The sequence below is a fragment of the Colletotrichum graminicola genome (assembly GCF_000149035.1).
Source record: "Colletotrichum graminicola M1.001 genomic scaffold supercont1.141, whole genome shotgun sequence".
NCBI classification, from domain to species: domain Eukaryota; kingdom Fungi; phylum Ascomycota; class Sordariomycetes; order Glomerellales; family Glomerellaceae; genus Colletotrichum; species Colletotrichum graminicola.
Window position 1 is genome coordinate 2,877 of NW_007361145.1, and position 16,749 is coordinate 19,625.

Sequence of the window (16,749 nt, forward strand, 5' to 3'; positions counted from 1 at the left end):
AGGTAATAACCTAGATTAAGGAGGAAATATATTAAAGTAGTAGTTATAGATTAAGGATAGAAATAAGTAAACAGTAGTATAGTACCTATAGGAACGCTAGATATAATATATAAACGTACTAGTTTAATAAAGAAATATCTAAAGAATAGGATTCTAAGTAGTTTAAATTAATTTTATTATTTTATAGTTACTACTTAGTTATATTTATAAGGTAGCTGTAATTAAGTAGCGTGCTTACTTATTTAGCGCGCTTACTTATTATATACGTTATAGTATATAAATATTTATAACTACTAGCTACACTAAGAAGTAGTAGTAAATAAAATTACTATTAAATATAAGAAGTCTACTAAATTAATAGCTAATAGATTAATAAAGACGCTTAGTGCGCTATAATCTACTATATTTATAGCTAAATTAAATATAAGTAACTAATACGTACGCCTTAAAGTAAATTAATAGTAAGAATTAGCTAATAATAAAGTAAAGCTTTACTACTGAATAAAGAAAGAAAATATATAAGATATTAAAGGATAATTAATAAATAAATAAGATATATATAGATAATATTTAGTGTAGGCTTTATAGTAATTAATTATACTAATAGCGCTAAGGCGGTGTATTAAATATAGTAGAAGTATATATAAATTAGCTAGTAAATATATAGTTACCTTATAGTAAATTATTAGGGAATAAGTAGTAAATTAGCCCTACTGTTAGAGGTAACTTTACTAATAATATTACTAGGACTAGCTAGGGATTTCCTAACTAAGAAATAGGGGTTTTCCTCATTTCTATAGTAATTTACTATAGTTACAGAAGATATAACAGAATTAATTAAGTAACTATTATAATTACTACTATTTAATAGTTTCTTTACTATATAGTAGTAAAGTAAAAACTTAATAAAAAATAATTAAAATAGTAAGAATAATTAAATAGTATAGATTAAGATAGGCATACTACTACTTAATATAGCCTTCCTAGTAGCTATTATAGTTTTAATAAGATAAAGCTAGGCTATAGTAGTGTTATAAAGTAATATAGTATAAAAGTAAAGCGTAACAGTAGAGTAGTAAAGTAAGATAAATAATAATAAGGAGCTAAATAAATAATATAAGATAAGATAAGTAATAAATAGAAGGTGTATTTATAGTTAACCTTTCTTTTATAAAGGGTTACTTACTAAAGGGATATATACCTAAGGCATATATAACGTATTATATATATATTAGGTATTTAGTCCTTACTATTTATCTGTCTCCTAACTATAGGCACTTACTACCTTATCCTATAATAAAACTTAAGCTAATAAAAATATAAAAAGTAGTTAACTATATACTAAATATAAGTTAACTATTAACTTTAAAATAAGTATTTATATATAAGTTTAAAAATAAGAATCTTTAGTACTATAAGGTATATATATATATATATATAAGAAGATATATAAGAAGTAGCTTATCTAGCTAATTAAGTATATAAGATTATATAAGTTAAGATTATTTAGTATTACTATATATTTAGATTTATATATAAGCCTACTAGGTATAGCTATAGTAGCCTTACTTCCTACTATATATAGCTATATAGTTACTTACTAGTAAATCTATTAGAAGTAAGAATATCTCTAGTATTTCTATACTTCTTTATTTTATATTTCCTTTATTATAGAGGCTATATATATATAAGATATATATATTTATAGTCTACTAACTTAGTAGATTAGTATATATATTAATTACGTAAGCAGTATAATTATATAATTAACTAAAGATACTAGAAGATTTTAAGAGGAGTAAGATTAGCTTTACTACTTCTCTCTCTAACTATCTAGGTTATTACTTTAAGTTAGGGTTATCTAGTTAAGGTTATAATCTTACGCGTCTACTAAGTTAATTTATAAGTAGCTTACGTAAGTATAGAATATTCTAGTAAGCTAGATATGTCTATATAAGCGCGAGAATTCCTCCTGTTTCTAGGCTTCTATCTTTCTCTCTCTAAGCAAGCAACAGTTAGTAAAAAATTAATAAGCCTAACTACTATACTCTCTTTATATTAATATCCTTATATCTATTTATTATATCTACCCCTATTATTCTATATTCTTACTTCTATAGGATATATATTTATATAAGAGAAATACTCTCTTATATTCTCTTAAGCTATTATTCTCTATCTAAGAGACTGGCTTACCTGTTATAATAATAATATCGTACTAATTACTATAACTATAATAACTTCTTAGTAAGTAGTAAGCTTGTTCTTAGTTAATACATATAGATATTACGTTATAAGTAGCTTTATTAGTTTCTTTAAATATATCTTAAGGATTAATTAGTCTACTACTATAACCTTTAGGTTAATATACTCCTAGGGATTATAACACTTTACCTTTACTTAAATAGCGTTAAGCTATATAAACTTATTACTATATAATTATAAAATAGTTACCTTATTATTATTACTTTAATTAATTATTATAGTAGTATTTATTAATAAATAGGTATATTTATTATTATAAATATATTTATTAGACTATTAATTATTAAATTATAAGAATTATAATAGTTAATTTAATAATTCTATTATATATTATATAACTATAGTAAAATCCTATAGGAATAGGAAAAACCCCCTATTTCTTAGTTAGGAAATCCTAAGCTAATCCTAGTAATATTATTAGTAAAATCACTATCAAAGTAGGGCGATTTCACCGCCTATTCCCCAGCGATTCGCCATAGGGCAACCGTGCATTCGCCGGTGAATTCACGTGTAATTCCGCCACATTTAACAGTTAGATTACTAACTATAACAAGTCGCTCTAGGTAAGGTCGAAATTAATAAGTATAGCTAGCTGCCCTAGACCCCTATAAGCAGTCTAGTGCCGTTTGCCTAACACATATACCATAGGTGCGTATGTACAGGGTGACAGGGGTAAGTAAAATACCCCTAAAATGTTACCCCCTATAACCGACATCATGATAGAGGGGGAATATTCACCAAAAGTGAAGTTCTGCAGTAGGGGGGTGGACGTTAGTTACCTAACCGGGGTATTTAACTTCGGCCTAGTACTATTGTATAATGTATAATACAGTAGATGAAGCTTGGAGTGATGGTCACTCCGGTCCCGGCGAAATGACGCGAAGCTGCATGATGCATTGACATGAGGGCATCGCAAGAGTTTTCAAAGGTTCCAGGCCCTTGGCAGCCACACTCGCCTAGTCATCTTGAAAAAAGTCAAATGCCCTGTCCATCTGTTCCCCCAGAAACGATACATGGCTCGGTGCGGCCATCTGAAGGTGGTCCGCTCCAACCGACATGCACATGAGCTGCTCGCCCCCTACAAACTTATACCAGCCGTTGGATCCCAAATCCGCGCCCGTTTTGTGTGGCAAACTCCACATCACGGCACCAAGTTTGGGGTCCTCCATGAATCCCGGGTACGCCGTGGTGGCGATGTTACGCTCCTTCGCCAGTTGGTTGAAGCGCTCGCTGTGGGTGCAGCGGTCAATCATGCCTTTCTCCGCCCATATGAGCGCTGTACGCCGGGCCGGTGGCTCCTCTCCCTTCTCCAGCGGCGGAGGGTTGTAGACCGCAACCGATGCGAACAGCGCCTGGAGGTGCAGGCGGGTGTTGTCTGTGCCCCGCCAGACACCGCTGTCATCTTGTCCGGATACTGCATCAAACATTGCGAGGCCGATCTCATTGTCATTGTGCACGCTGGAGAGACGCGGGGCACACATGTCGATGAGAAGAAGGCCGCTGACGCTACGACCGGCACCGGATAGCTGGCGACAAACCTCGTACGCCATCATGGCGCCGCCGGAGAACCCCCCAATCCAGAAAGGTATGTTCGCTGGCTGCTTCTTGAGCAGTGCCTCGACGATGAGCTTTGCGGCGCCTGAGATGCCCACGTCCGGAGTCAGACGGGCTGGGCAGTGGAGATACGGCGAGTCGATTCCGTAGATTGCCACCTTGCTCTTGATCGCGGCGGGGAGATGGATGTAGGTGGCGATGGTGCCCGTGCCGTCTGCAATCATGTAAAAGGGCGGTGGCTGTTTCGGGTTGGGGCCTCTGGAGCGACCCGCCCCTTGTAATAGTGTAATTTTTACGTTGGGTGGCGGAGACGAGTCGTCGATCTCGGATGTTGGCCGGGCTCCTACCGGCTGTGGCCCGTTCTTAGGCGCCTCCGCAGCCGCCGCGTCAACAGACACGTCCGTTGAGCGTTCGGTTCTGATGAGCTCCGGCTCCTCGCGGAAGCTGAGCGACGTCTCGGGGCGGCTGTCCCAGCTGCTCTCCGAAGGGCTGTCCGAATCTGCGCTCGGGGTCAAGGATGGCGCAACGGCGAACTGGCGTCGCAGGTCGCCGATAACGACATTCTCGATCAGAAACGATGGCGCCAGCTCGAGGCCGGAGGTTTCGGAAACCTTGGAGGCGATCTCAATGGACATGATGGAGTCAATGCCAATGTCAGCTAGGACGGTGTCGTCAGTAAGCTCTGGCAGATCGACGCCCGTCTCTACAGCGATGGTCTGGACTATGATGTCGAACACCCCGTGACGGGAGTCTGGCGTCCCGGTGGGCTGCTTCCTCTCTTCCGGCTCAATTTCCACGTTCGCAGCTGGCGCCGCCTCTTTCTCCGCGACCATTTGTGGACTCGTTTTGGGTGCGCTCTGAGTGACAGGCCCAGGGGTTCTTGGAGTGCCGCCGAGCGCTTTTCTCAGCGTCGCATTGCTGATGATGTGGAAGTTGAGCCCCGAGCACTGTGCGATCAGCTTATTGTTGTCGAACACGAACACATCGCAGATCTTGTTCTCGACATCCTTTTCCAGCACACGCACGTATGTCAGGTAGACCTTTCCGGCCTCAAAAGGGACCGTCTGCTCGAAGCTGTCGAAGCCGCTGTTGATGAAGCACGACTCGGCGGCCGTCTTCAAATTCAGCGGGTTCGCATTGACGGCGAAGCCAGCCAGGTGGGTGACGCTCTCGCCCCAGTACGGCGACGCCACGAAGCGGGTGCCGACAGGATGGTCTTTGAGCACAATCTCCGCTGCGGCCTCGGAGAAATCGCTGGAGATGAAGGCTTCCTTGATAGACTTGAAGCCGGAATCATACTGGACGGTGGGCGCGAAGAGGGCATAGAATATGTCTGGTTGGAACCTGTGGCCCCGTCCTTCTGTGGCAGACCGGATGATTTCATCCATCCGGGCCTTGACGAAATACGAGGTCCGGTCCCAGCTAGCCTGCAGGCCCTCGACATCAGGGCGGATGGTCAGCGAGCAGCTTCCAAGCTCGTAGGTGGGACCCTTGGATGCCGACGTTGCCTTCCACGAGACCTGTATGTCGTTACTAGCCTCCTTCAAGGTCGCGGTAGTGACCAATTCGCCGTCGCTACCAACAAGGCTCTTTGTCAAGGGACGCTTTAGACTAGGGCTACGTAGCGAGAGCTTGGTGACGCTGGCGTCCGTCTTTTTGCCGTTAGCATCGAGTGCGTAAGCAGCTGCTGCAAAAGCGGCCTCGCAAAACGCACTTCCGGGCAGAATCGGCAAGTCCTGCATCCGATGACCGTCGATCACAGCGCTCAGGCCCGGCTCCGCGAGGGCGGCGCGCAGAGTCACCGATGTCCTCCCAGTAGACGACGACTCGCTGACGACGTACTGCGCCAAGGTCGAGATCATCTGCTGGCGGGCAGCCGTACGATCCTGCGTGGAGAGCGCCTCCTGACTGCCGCCCGTGGCCTCGGAGAATGTGATCCAGTAGTCCTTCATGTCCCATGCATACGACGGCAGTGTCAGCATCTCTAGGTGTCTCTCGTACAGCTGGTGGAAGGCGCGCCAGTCGATAGGAATGCCCAGCAAGTAGGCTGCCGCCATACATTTGGAGACCGATGCCCAGGCGGTCGAACTGTTGGGGCCCTCCAGTGTTGACATGACCCTTTGCGTTGCAGGGGAGAGTGTGGTCTTGATGAAGGATGTGCAGACTCTGCTCGGCCCGAGCTCGATCCAGACGGGGTCGGTGAGCTTTCCCCGTGACCGCGCTCAGAGCTTGTACAAAGTTGACGGGCTGACGGGTCTGTTGAGCCAGATACTGCCCGTCAAACGTGCCTTGGGAGTCGACAATGGATCCAAGCAGCGTGGATGCCACAGGAATCCTGGGTGCCAGAAACGTGACACCCGCGGCGATGGTTTTGTAGTCGGACAGTATGAGGTCGACCTGAAAGGAGTGGAAGCCGTAAGGCACTGCGAGAGCCTTCGAGCGAGCCGCCAAATCTTGCTGCATATTGCCAATCTCATCAGCGCTGCCGCTGATGACCGTCCCAGTCGTGCTGTTGATACAGGAGATGCTGCAGGTTGCGTACTGTGGATGAGAGTCAAGGAAGGCTTGAACATGCGCAGCAGACATGCTTACGGACAGCATGGCAAAAGTGTCGGCCTCGCATCGGTCGAGCAGAAGCCCAGCTCGCCGACCAACCAGGTAGATGGCGTCCGCAAGAGAGAGGACACCTGCCGCATACAGAGCGGCGTACTCGCCAAGGGAATGACCCATCACCATTTCTGGGTGCACACCGACCGACTCCCAGTAAGCAGCAAGGCCGACTTCAAGAGCCAACACGGCTAGCTGGGTCTGGGTCGTGGTCATGGACGCCATGTCAGCCTCGGCATTGGCGATGAGATTGACGAACTGCGGGAAGCCGTGTTGTTCCCCAATCCGCGCGCAGAGATCGACAGCCTCTCGGAACGAAGCACTCGTCCTGTACAGCTCGCAACCCATGCCTGCATAGTGGGAGCCTTGTCCGGTGAAGACAAAGACAACGGGCGGGACGTGTGAGGAGGGTGACGTCCATGAGGAGGAATCTTGGTCGGCAATATCGTTCTCGAGTTTGGCAACGAGCGTACTGGTGCTCGTAGCCGTACACGCGAAGCGGATGGGGTGGTGCATCCTCCTGGCGGTGGTGGTGTACGCCACATCCTCGATCTTGGTGTCCGGGTTGGCGCGCAACCACGTGAGCAGTTGGCGCCTGTTCTCCAGGTGCGCCGCTGGTGTTCGGGCAGAAAGGACCACGACATGGCTGGATCGTGGATCCGCGGCGGCTTCTGCCTTGACTGCTGCTACATGGCCCCGGCCCATGTACTCCTCGAGCAGCATGCAGGCGTTGCCTCCAGCGGCATCGAAGTTGTTCAATAGAATACGTCTTGGCGTGTTGCCCACGCGTTTGAACTCCTTGGGCTGCGAGAGAATCTCGACGTTCAAGTTTTCGAGTGGAGGGAACTTGGGGTTCAGCGCGTGCGGCATGCCCGCTTGGGGGGGGATGGTATTCGTCTCGAACATCTTGATGCATTTCATCAACGAGGCCATGCCAGCAGCACCCTCCCCGTGACCAAAGTTGGCCTTGACCCCGCCCACGGGCACCGGCCCGTCGGCTCGCGATTTGTGCTTCAAGAGGTTGCCAACGGCGCCGATCTCGGCCGGGTCGCCGACCTGGGTGCCTGTCCCGTGCATCTCGACGTACGAGATGTCATCAGCTGACACGTGTGCATTGCGCAGGACTTTGCGGAACAGACGTTCCTGGGCACCTGCGTCCGAGGTGGTGATGGACGGCGAGTTGCCGGAATGATTGCGCCCAGATGCCGCGATCACGGCGAGGATCTTGTCATTGTCGGCCTCGGCGTCCTCCAGGCGCTTCAGCACCACAGATCCGACAAAGTCGCCGCGGCAGTACCCGTCGGCGTCATCGCGGAACGTCTTGCAGTTGCCCGTGTCCGATAGCACGCCGGACTTACTGAGGCTCGCAAACGAATGCGGGTAGTTGAGGATGTTGCCGGCGCCTGCGACCGCCATGTCAATGTCTCCGGTCTGGAGACTCATGCAGGCGAGGTGGACGCACGAGGTCGTCGAGGCGCAGGCCGAGTCGAGGGCGTACGTCGGGCCCTCCCAGTTGAACTGCCAAGCGACTCGGCCTGGGCCGAACGCTCGTTGTACACCGGGCAGCGTGTAGGGGTCACATCCGAGAGTCGGGTGGGATTGGTCGTGCCAATCGTCGGTGACCTGGCCGTAGAACGTGGCGATACGGTTTGGGTCTGTCGACTTGGTTTTGCCATCTGAATAGCCGGCCATTTCGAGCGCCTCATAGGTGCTCATCAAGAAGTGCCGGTGGCACGGGTCCATGAGCATGGCTTCCCGCGGAGATATGTGGAAAAAGCGAGAGTCAAAGTGCCCCGGCTTGTCCATGAAGCAGCCGTATCTGGTGGTCGTTGTGCACTTCTTCTCCCCACGACCGTGCTCTGCGCTGTAAAACTCGTCGATGTCAAATCGGTCTTTAGGCACTTCAGTGCAGGTATCTGTCTTGCTCATGATTATGTCCCAGAACTCGTTGATATTGCCACACATCGGACCGCGCCCCGACACGCCCACGACGGCGATACGGCCAACAGGAGAGGCGGGTTGTCGTGTATCCTCGACCTGGAGCAAGGTCCTCTCGCCCTCCAGCGTTATCACTTTCCCGGCCTTCTCCAGAGTACCAAGTAAATATGAGGTATGACTGGTGGTCCCCATCTCAATGACTCTGACGGTCTCAGCAGCGCCGAGTGCAGCTGTCATCTTACCAATAGCTTTGGTGATATCAAGACCACGGGACAAAACTTGTGCACAGATGGCCCTAAGCATGTCGCCCCAAGTCGTATACGTGGCATCAGGTTCATCCATGCCCCACAGGTTGGAACCTGTGGCATAGATGGCCCTGGTGAGGAGTGATTTGTTGTCACCGACGATGAAGTCGATGTCTGCTTCGGTAAGTTCGATTGTATGTTGGAGGGCATGAATTTTGAGAGGATTCTTGGCAACGCGCTTCATTGCCGGACACTCATGTATGAACCGCTCCAGAACCGAGGGTGGCCCGATGATGGTGCTCCAGCCAGCACCCGTGACGCCGGGCTTTGCCCTCTTCAAGGGCGGGATGCCGACACTCTGCTGAAACTCCTCCAGTGACTTGCTGAGGTCTTCCAAGGCAACGCCGACGACAGCCCAGCCCCAGACGCCACGTCGGTCTTCCACCGACCTGGACTTGATGGATGTGAATTTGCACAACCGCACCAAGAGCCGGGCTATCTCGAGAAGCGCGGCGCGGAGGGTGTCGAAGTCTTCCGACACGGCCCACGCCGACATGCTGATCAAGCCGCCCGAGATGCCGAGCCATTCCGTGTTTCCATTGTTGGAGAGGATGCTAGCGTCTCTTCTCGCCCATAACAAGAGATTACTGGCCCTGACCGTGTGAAGAAGCAGGCAATGCGCCATGCCCAGCTCGTCTGTCGTGTTCCGATACCGTTCACCGAGCTCGTGTAAGCTGGAGAAAGTACCCAGGCTATCCTGCAAAAAAGGATCGATCACTATCGCCCTCGTCTCTTCGTTCACCGTCCTAGTCAAACCGCCCAGGAACTCCTGAAGCCATGGCATGGAGCCAGCCAATTTATATACCTGGTCGAGCCCGTCGTTCCATGAGTCTGTCTGGTCCCCGAAGAGAAGGACCGATTTCGTTTGTTGCGCTGCTTTAGACATCTTTGCTGGAGATGTTCGCATACACGATAGAGAAAATTAATGAGAAGGCAAACGCTAGTCTTTGAGTTCGATATGTCCGGTCTATGCGCGAAAAGGAGGATGTAGTTCCAAATTTCCTTCAACTGAGTGTTCTTAACATCCAGGGCATCCTATCTTAATAGCACCAACTCTCCAAACTGAGCGAGTCCATAGCGAACCGCAAGATACCTCTTCTCTTGGAAACAGCCGATAGGACTAACGCTCCCCAAACGGCCATATCACGACACTTGACCACTTCATCCGTCAGGCACCGCTTCCACATGCCGTGCTGACAGTAACAATGGTCACGCCAAGATGCGGCCCACTGCGTAAGGTATGCCGGCATCATCGATCCGTCGTTGGATGCGCAGGGATATGATTATTAGGCGAGGTTTCGAAGTTACTGCAGAAGCAAAACGACATTCTAGCAGCAGTAAGCTTACTCCGCCGTTTCTCTTTCTATCTAGCCATAGGTGACATATGCAGTAAGCTTACATGACTCGGGGCTTACCGTCGGGTCACATAATCTTTCCGTCCTCGCGGTTCGATGATCGCTACAAGAGAGTTCGCCCCAGGGGGTGGTCTTGTAAACAGTCACATTAGTCTTCCACTAAGTTACCTGCCTCACGTATTATATTGCACATCAAGTTCTAGTTGTTACTCACGTTAATCGCCTGCGCAGCTAAGGCTAGAATATTCCTAAAGCCCATTCGTTATCAATAACATACTACAATGGAAGTCCCTGAGTCTTGCACAGTCCTGGTCGCCGGGGGTGGACCGGGAGGATCGTATGCAGCCGCAGCTCTGGCAAGGGACGGTATTAACGTCGTCCTTCTCGAGGCAGATAGGCATCCCCGGTATGCATATGGCCTCTCACTGGGCTCAACATCCACATGATGTGCACATAGGCTGATATACAGCCACAGTTATCACATCGGCGAAAGCATGCTCCCGTCCATCAGACCGTTGCTGCGCTTCATTGATCTGGAGGACAAATTCGACCAACATGGATTTCAGAAGAAGGTAAGCATGCTGGGCAATATGGGTGCGAAAGCCTCCGAGTACGAAAATCCTGATCATCTCTGTAGCTCGGAGCCGCTTTCAAGCTCACCGCCAAACGTGAAGGATGTAAGTTACGAGGAAAACCACCCAATGGAGTCAGCAACTGTACATATATACATATTCATCTTGGAACAGATACCGATTTCGTCTCTGTGCACGGCCCGAAAGGGTATTCGTGGAATGTAATTCGAGCTGAAGCGGACGAACTCATGTTCAAGCACGCAGCCGAGAGTGGCGCCAAGACATTCAACGGCATCAAGGTCAACTCGCTGGCTTTCGAGGTCTTTGAGGGCGACTTCCCTGAAGGTCAAAAGGTAGCCAATCCCGGTCGTCCAGTTTCTGCCCAGTGGTCTGCCAAAGATGGCACCTCTGGGACGATCAAGTTCGATTATCTAGTGGACGCTACGGGCCGGGCCGGTATCACCTCCACCAAGTACCTCAAGAACCGCAGATTCAACGCTGGGTTGAAGAACCTTGCTATCTGGGGCTACTACAAGGGCTGGAAACGCTGGTCCGAGGGAACTCTGAGAGAAAACCAGCCTTACTTTGAGGGAATGAAAGGTGAGTCTGTTTGCCGTTGGGAATGTTTCCAGATGCCGCAACGGGTCTGGCTGACGTCGTACAGACGGCTCGGGCTGGGTTTGGACGATTCCTCTTCATAACGAAACAGTTTCTGTGGGTGCTGTCTTGCGAAAGGATCTGTTCGAGGACAGGAAGAGGAGCCTTGGCGAGGGCGCTACCAACGCGAAGATCATGGATGAGTGCATCAAGCTCTGCCCCACGATCCAGTCGCTCCTTGAACCTGCCGAGCTCGTAAGCGATATCAAGCAAGCTACCGACTACTCATACTCGGCTACTGCGTATGCCGGTCCGCACTTCCGCATCGTCGGCGACGCCGGATGCTTCATTGATCCGTTCTTCTCGTCCGGCGCTCATCTGGCGCTGACTGGCGGGCTTGCGGCCGCCGTGTCCATCAAGGCATCCATCAACGGCGACTGCACCGAGTACCAAGCCTCCAAGTTTCACGCCAAGAAGGTAGATGAGGGCTACAACCTATTTTTGCTGGTGGTGCTGGCTGCCCTCAAGCAGATCCGGATGCAAGAGAACCCTGTTCTCAGTGATATTGACGAAGACGGCTTCGACCAGGCCTTCAACTTCCTCAAGCCAGGTGCGCATCTCGGGCGGTCATTTTTAGTACATGGCTAACAGCACACAATAGTCATCCAGGGTTCTGGCTCCTCCGCCATCACCAAGCGCTTTTCACGCGATGAGATATCCCAGACCATCGACTTTGCTGTCCAAGCGCTTAACTCATTTCCCACTACGGACGACCACGATGCTGACCAGTCAGGCGCCAACGGGAAGCTCCAGCCGGAAATGACAATGCCTGACGAGGGCGTCTTGACCGGGTTCAAGATTCTTGAGCAGGCGGCGCCCAGCGCCGACATGACCAAGTTTGGGCACACGTCCATTGACGGCCTCGTGCCTCGCATCGAGCGCGGTAATTTGGGCCTCATCCGGGGTTGAGTCACGGATACTGTGAACAACTGCAGGGTCACTGATGTGATGGTATACAAAGTTCGGGGAGCCGTAATAGAGAATGGTGATCTCTTTCATGAAACCGTTCTTTTTTGAACCATCTTGTCCTGTGCGAGGAGAGTCAAGTTGTTGAGTGAGCGAACAGCGAATCAAAGATAGCTAGAGAAACCACCAATTGGAACGCCATTGTTCCTATCCTAGCAAACAAACACGCCGTTGGCGATCGACAGGAAGGATGCCTTGACGGGATCGGCCCGTCTGCAGTCAGCTTACGGATACCTACTGCATATGTGCTGGCCAGGATTTCCAAGGGTCATCACTCTAATTGTGAGGCTAGCGGCCAGCTGCCTTGCCTATTCTCGTTAGCACGAAACCTGCCGGAATTTCGATCCGGTGAATACATATCAGGGATATTCGTAGTGGTTCAACGCAGGGTTACCTGCTCCATCGTATGATTTGTATCAAAAAGGTGCAGCCCCCCCTGCATCTGCATATGGCACTGCGGCAACGCAGGCCGCGTCTGATTACCTTGTACCCGTTACCTGCCTAAGCTCGCCAAGATCTTGTCTCTTGTTACTTGTATACCCGGACTACATAGGCTCGTAATCAAGTCGCGTAGACCCTTCCAGTTGCTTGAATCCTTGCCTTGCCAAGCTGCAGTATTTATAATCTAGTTCCAGCTAAGCCCCGCTCACACCGAGTCTTGAAGCACCATGATCTCCTGTTCAAGAGCAAGTTGCCGTGCTCCCCCAGACGCTGGACAGAAGTTTGAAGGTTGAGGATAAGAGATGGCGACAGCGCAAGAACCACAAAGCCACGAACCGAATTTGCCCAAATATGACGCCCTTGAAATGGAGAAGCAGCAGCAGCAACATGACGTACCTACTCCTCCAGACGATGGCGTCCGGATCGCGGATGAGCTGGATCCCAACGTTGTAGACTGGGACGGGCCTGACGACCCAGCCAATCCTCTGAACTGGTCATTCTTAACATACATCGCATCCTGAATCACCCTACTGACATCTTCCCCTTCAGGTCGCCGTTGAAGAAATGGGCGAACATCGTCGTCCTTGCCATAATCACGTTCAACGTTCCGCTGGCTTCCACCATGTTTGCGCCCGGCGTGCCACAACTCCTCGAGGACTTCGACACACGTAACGAGTCTCTGGCAACTTTTGTGGTGTCAGTGTACATCCTCGGCTTGGCTTTGTACGTTTAATTCCCCACCAGGATGCACCATTAATTTCTGACTGGTAATCCTTACCCTGCAGCGGTCCACTTGCTTTGGCACCGATGAGCGAGCTTTACGGAAGAGCAATGATATACCACGTTGGAAACGTTCTCTTCATCATATTCACGGCCGGTTGTGCTCTGTCAACTAGCATGGGCATGCTCATTGCCTTTCGTTTCCTATCGGGATTAGTAGGCGCTGGTCCGATCACGATTGGCGCCGGCACCATTGCCGATCTCATGACGGTACGACAGCGGGGAATGGCCATGTCCGTTTGGAGCCTGGGGCCACTTCTAGGCCCTTCAATCGGTCCAATTGCCGGGGGATTTCTTGCTCAGGCTGAGGGTTGGCGCTGGATATTCTGGGTTCTCACGGCCACTGCCGGCGTGATCACGATCATGGGCTTCGTCGTACTTCGTGAAACCAACGCGCCTGTGCTGTTGAAGAGAAAGACTCAACGCCTCCAAAAGCAGACTGGCAACATGCAACTTCGGTCCAAGCTTGGTTCAAACCTCAATCCCAGAGAGCTGTTCCTCCGCTCGATCCTGCGTCCTTCCAAGTTCTTGGTCTTCTCCCCGGTCTGCCTCCTACTCAGCATATACGGGGCCTTCATCTACGCCATGATCTACTTCATGTTTAGCACCTTCAGTTTCGTCTTCCAGGAAACATATGGCTTCGGCCAAAGCACTGTAGGTTTGGTATACATTGCGCTCGGCATCGGCATGATGATTGGCCTCGCGATCCAGCAGGCGACGGGAAACAGGATAATGTCAAAACTGGCCAACAGACACCATAGCGGCAAGCCGAAGCCCGAATACCGACTACCCATCATGATTCTGGGTGGCCTCTTCATTCCCTCTGGACTCTTCATATACGGATGGACAGCACAGGCGCATATCCAGTGGGCAGTGCCCCTGCTGGGGACGCTCGTTGTTGGCACGGGCGTAAGCATCATCAACATTAGCGTCAACCTGTACCTTGTGGATGCCTATACCGTCTACGCAGCTTCAGCTCTTGCAGCGTCGACCATTCTGCGATCTATTTTCGGTGCCACATTTCCGTTGTTCGCGCTACAGCTTTTCGACAGCCTTGGTCTCGGCTGGGGAAACAGTCTGCTCGGCTTTGTTGCGGTATGCATGTGGCCTATTCCGGCACTCTTCATCAGGTATGGTGAGTATCTTCGAACAGCTCCGAAATTTCAGATCAAGCTGTGATTTAGAGATACAATAAGCGGAATTCCGGGGCCAGACCTAATATCAAGGCCTGAGAGCCCGCCTATGTGGTCAAGGTGATGGTGATGTGGATTTCGACATACATGTCATCACGCAGAGAAATTCATCATCATGTATTACACGGTACTGGCCATGTACAGTCGCTTTATAGCTATGGATGTACTCGAATTCTGTTTGTAAAAAGTGGTCCAGACCAGGGAATATTCTATGTGCCTGCCTATTTATCAGTTTGTACATGTAGGTAACATAGGCATAGGCCATAGATGATATAACGCCAAATGGCATGAGTAAACCCCCTTGCAACGATGTTATGGAGTAGATTGGTGCTATTTGTCAAGCCGATCGTCACTCTTGACGGTGTAGCATGTGGGTTCTATAACCCGTAAGTCATGTTTTCTGATCGAGGCCAAGAAATCTATATTTGTGTGCCGATCCAAGATACTTCTGGATCCCTCTCGACCCGGTGAAGCTTCACGTAAAGCGGTTTCTTAAGGCCAACAATGTATGTTTTCTGGTTCATCCAATCCATACTCTCATCGCACACCTCTACGTCATACGTCCAGAAAAACTTCGCTGCCAGAAGCCTTGCTTCATGGTAGGCAAGGCTAGGCCAACACGTTAGCACAGGTGCTCACTGATAGCGGGGGAGCTACGTGAGGCCTTACTTTTTACCAATGCAGTCACGCGGACCAGCAGAAAAGGCCTGGACCGCCTCCAAACGGTCGTTGGCGAGTTCCGCAGGGGGTGACGAAGCCCATCGCTCGGGAATAAACTCGTTGGGCCGAGCAAAATGCATCCGAGAATGATACGCGGCGGACTGCGCATAGTAAACTACAACCTGTTGGCACGTCAGTCAACAAATTCAAGCGCCAGTTTCGGAACAGACCTACGTCCGGGGGGAGGTGGTGGCCGTCAAGACTGGCTCCCTGTGGCCCGGTGCGGCGAGGAAGACCACCGGGCACGGGGGGGTAGCAGCGCAGGCCTTCTTCGATGCAGCATTGGAGATACTCCAGGTGTGGCAGGTTTAGCGTGGTCATCTCCTCTGTCGAGCTGAACTTGCCGCGAAGCTCATCTGTGAGCTTCTTGAGCTTGTCCGGGTTTTGGGCCAGGAGAAACGTCAGCGCTGTCATCAACGACGAAGTTGTCTCCGTCGCAGCCGTGAGAATGAGGAACCCGTTTTGGCGCATCTCGCCAAAAGTCATACCCTCTCCCTTCTCCTGCGCCTGTAAGACAAGAGTCCACATGTCCGGGTGATCTGTAATCTTCTTCTCCAGCCGCGAGGTAACATGGTCATCGCAGAACTTAGTGTGTTCCATTCGCTTCTTGACCATAGACCTTGGGATCAACATGACAAATACTTTGTCCATCCAAGGGAAAGATCGAATAGCCCTTCGCCAGGCGCTGAACTTGACCACCCCCGAGATGTTGGCCAGGAAAGGGTGATACTCCATCCGCTCCAGATGGTCGAGACCTTCGCCAAAGACGAGGTCGGCGGCAAAGTCGAAGGTCGCGAAGTTGAAGAACATGTGGATATCCACCTTGCCTTTGGATTCACAACATTCACCCGACTTCTGCACAAAGAGATCAGTGTACTTCTTCAGAAGAGGCTCCTGCTCGCGAATGGCCCGGTCGCTGAAGGCTGGCGAGAAGACCTTGCGCATGCGACGGTGGGACTCGTCGTCGGCCGTCATGAGGCCCTCGGTGCCGTCTCCACGCTGGTTCTTCATGTAATAGGCCTTGAAATCCTTGGGTATCTGGCGGGCGGCATTACGGTGTCCGTAGATGTCTGTTGCGGCGGCTGGATTGATAGTGCTCACTTCGCCTGGCGCAATACGCACATACTGACCGTATTTCGAGTGCAACTTGGCATAGGTGGCAACCTCGTCGCCCTTAATGCGCTGGATGGTGATGGGAATCTGCGAGGCAGCGTAGTACCAAGGGCCAGGAAACTTGGAAAGTGGGTGGAAGTAAACACGGTATATGACCGTAAGGAGAACGAAACTAAACGTCTTTCCACCAAAGGCATTAGCTGATGACTCTGGGAGAAAGATGCAAACTATCGCTTACCACAAAGAAGGCGACAGGCGACAAGAAGGAAATTGAGGCCGTCAT

At 49.9% G+C, this 16,749-nt stretch overlaps 4 protein-coding genes across 4 annotated transcripts; 2 read left to right on the forward strand and 2 right to left on the reverse strand.

The window, feature by feature from the left end:
• Window positions 1–3,221: 3,221 nt before the first annotated feature.
• Window positions 3,222–9,555, reverse strand: GLRG_11836 (beta-ketoacyl synthase domain-containing protein; the record flags this gene model as incomplete). The annotated part of the gene is made up of 2 exons (XM_008102519.1): window positions 3,222–5,963; window positions 6,037–9,555. 2 exons carry the CDS (start codon window positions 9,553–9,555, stop codon window positions 3,222–3,224), a joined length of 6,261 nt encoding a protein of 2,086 aa, XP_008100710.1.
• Window positions 9,556–10,305: 750 nt separating this feature from the next.
• Window positions 10,306–12,162, forward strand: GLRG_11837 (RadH flavin-dependent halogenase; the record flags this gene model as incomplete). Its single annotated transcript, XM_008102520.1, has 6 exons — window positions 10,306–10,430; window positions 10,500–10,596; window positions 10,662–10,701; window positions 10,771–11,196; window positions 11,261–11,803; window positions 11,855–12,162. 6 exons carry the CDS (start codon window positions 10,306–10,308, stop codon window positions 12,160–12,162), a joined length of 1,539 nt encoding a protein of 512 aa, XP_008100711.1.
• An 800-nt stretch (window positions 12,163–12,962) lies between these two features.
• GLRG_11838 (major facilitator superfamily transporter) lies at window positions 12,963–14,619 on the forward strand (the record flags this gene model as incomplete). The annotated part of the gene is made up of 3 exons (XM_008102521.1): window positions 12,963–13,153; window positions 13,210–13,383; window positions 13,446–14,619. 3 exons carry the CDS (start codon window positions 12,963–12,965, stop codon window positions 14,617–14,619), a joined length of 1,539 nt encoding a protein of 512 aa, XP_008100712.1.
• Window positions 14,620–15,052: 433 nt separating this feature from the next.
• Window positions 15,053–16,749, reverse strand: GLRG_11839 (cytochrome P450; the record flags this gene model as incomplete). The annotated part of the gene is made up of 4 exons (XM_008102522.1): window positions 15,053–15,242; window positions 15,303–15,475; window positions 15,528–16,646; window positions 16,705–16,749. The coding sequence occupies 4 exons, from the start codon at window positions 16,747–16,749 to the stop codon at window positions 15,053–15,055; spliced, it is 1,527 nt and encodes a 508-aa protein (XP_008100713.1).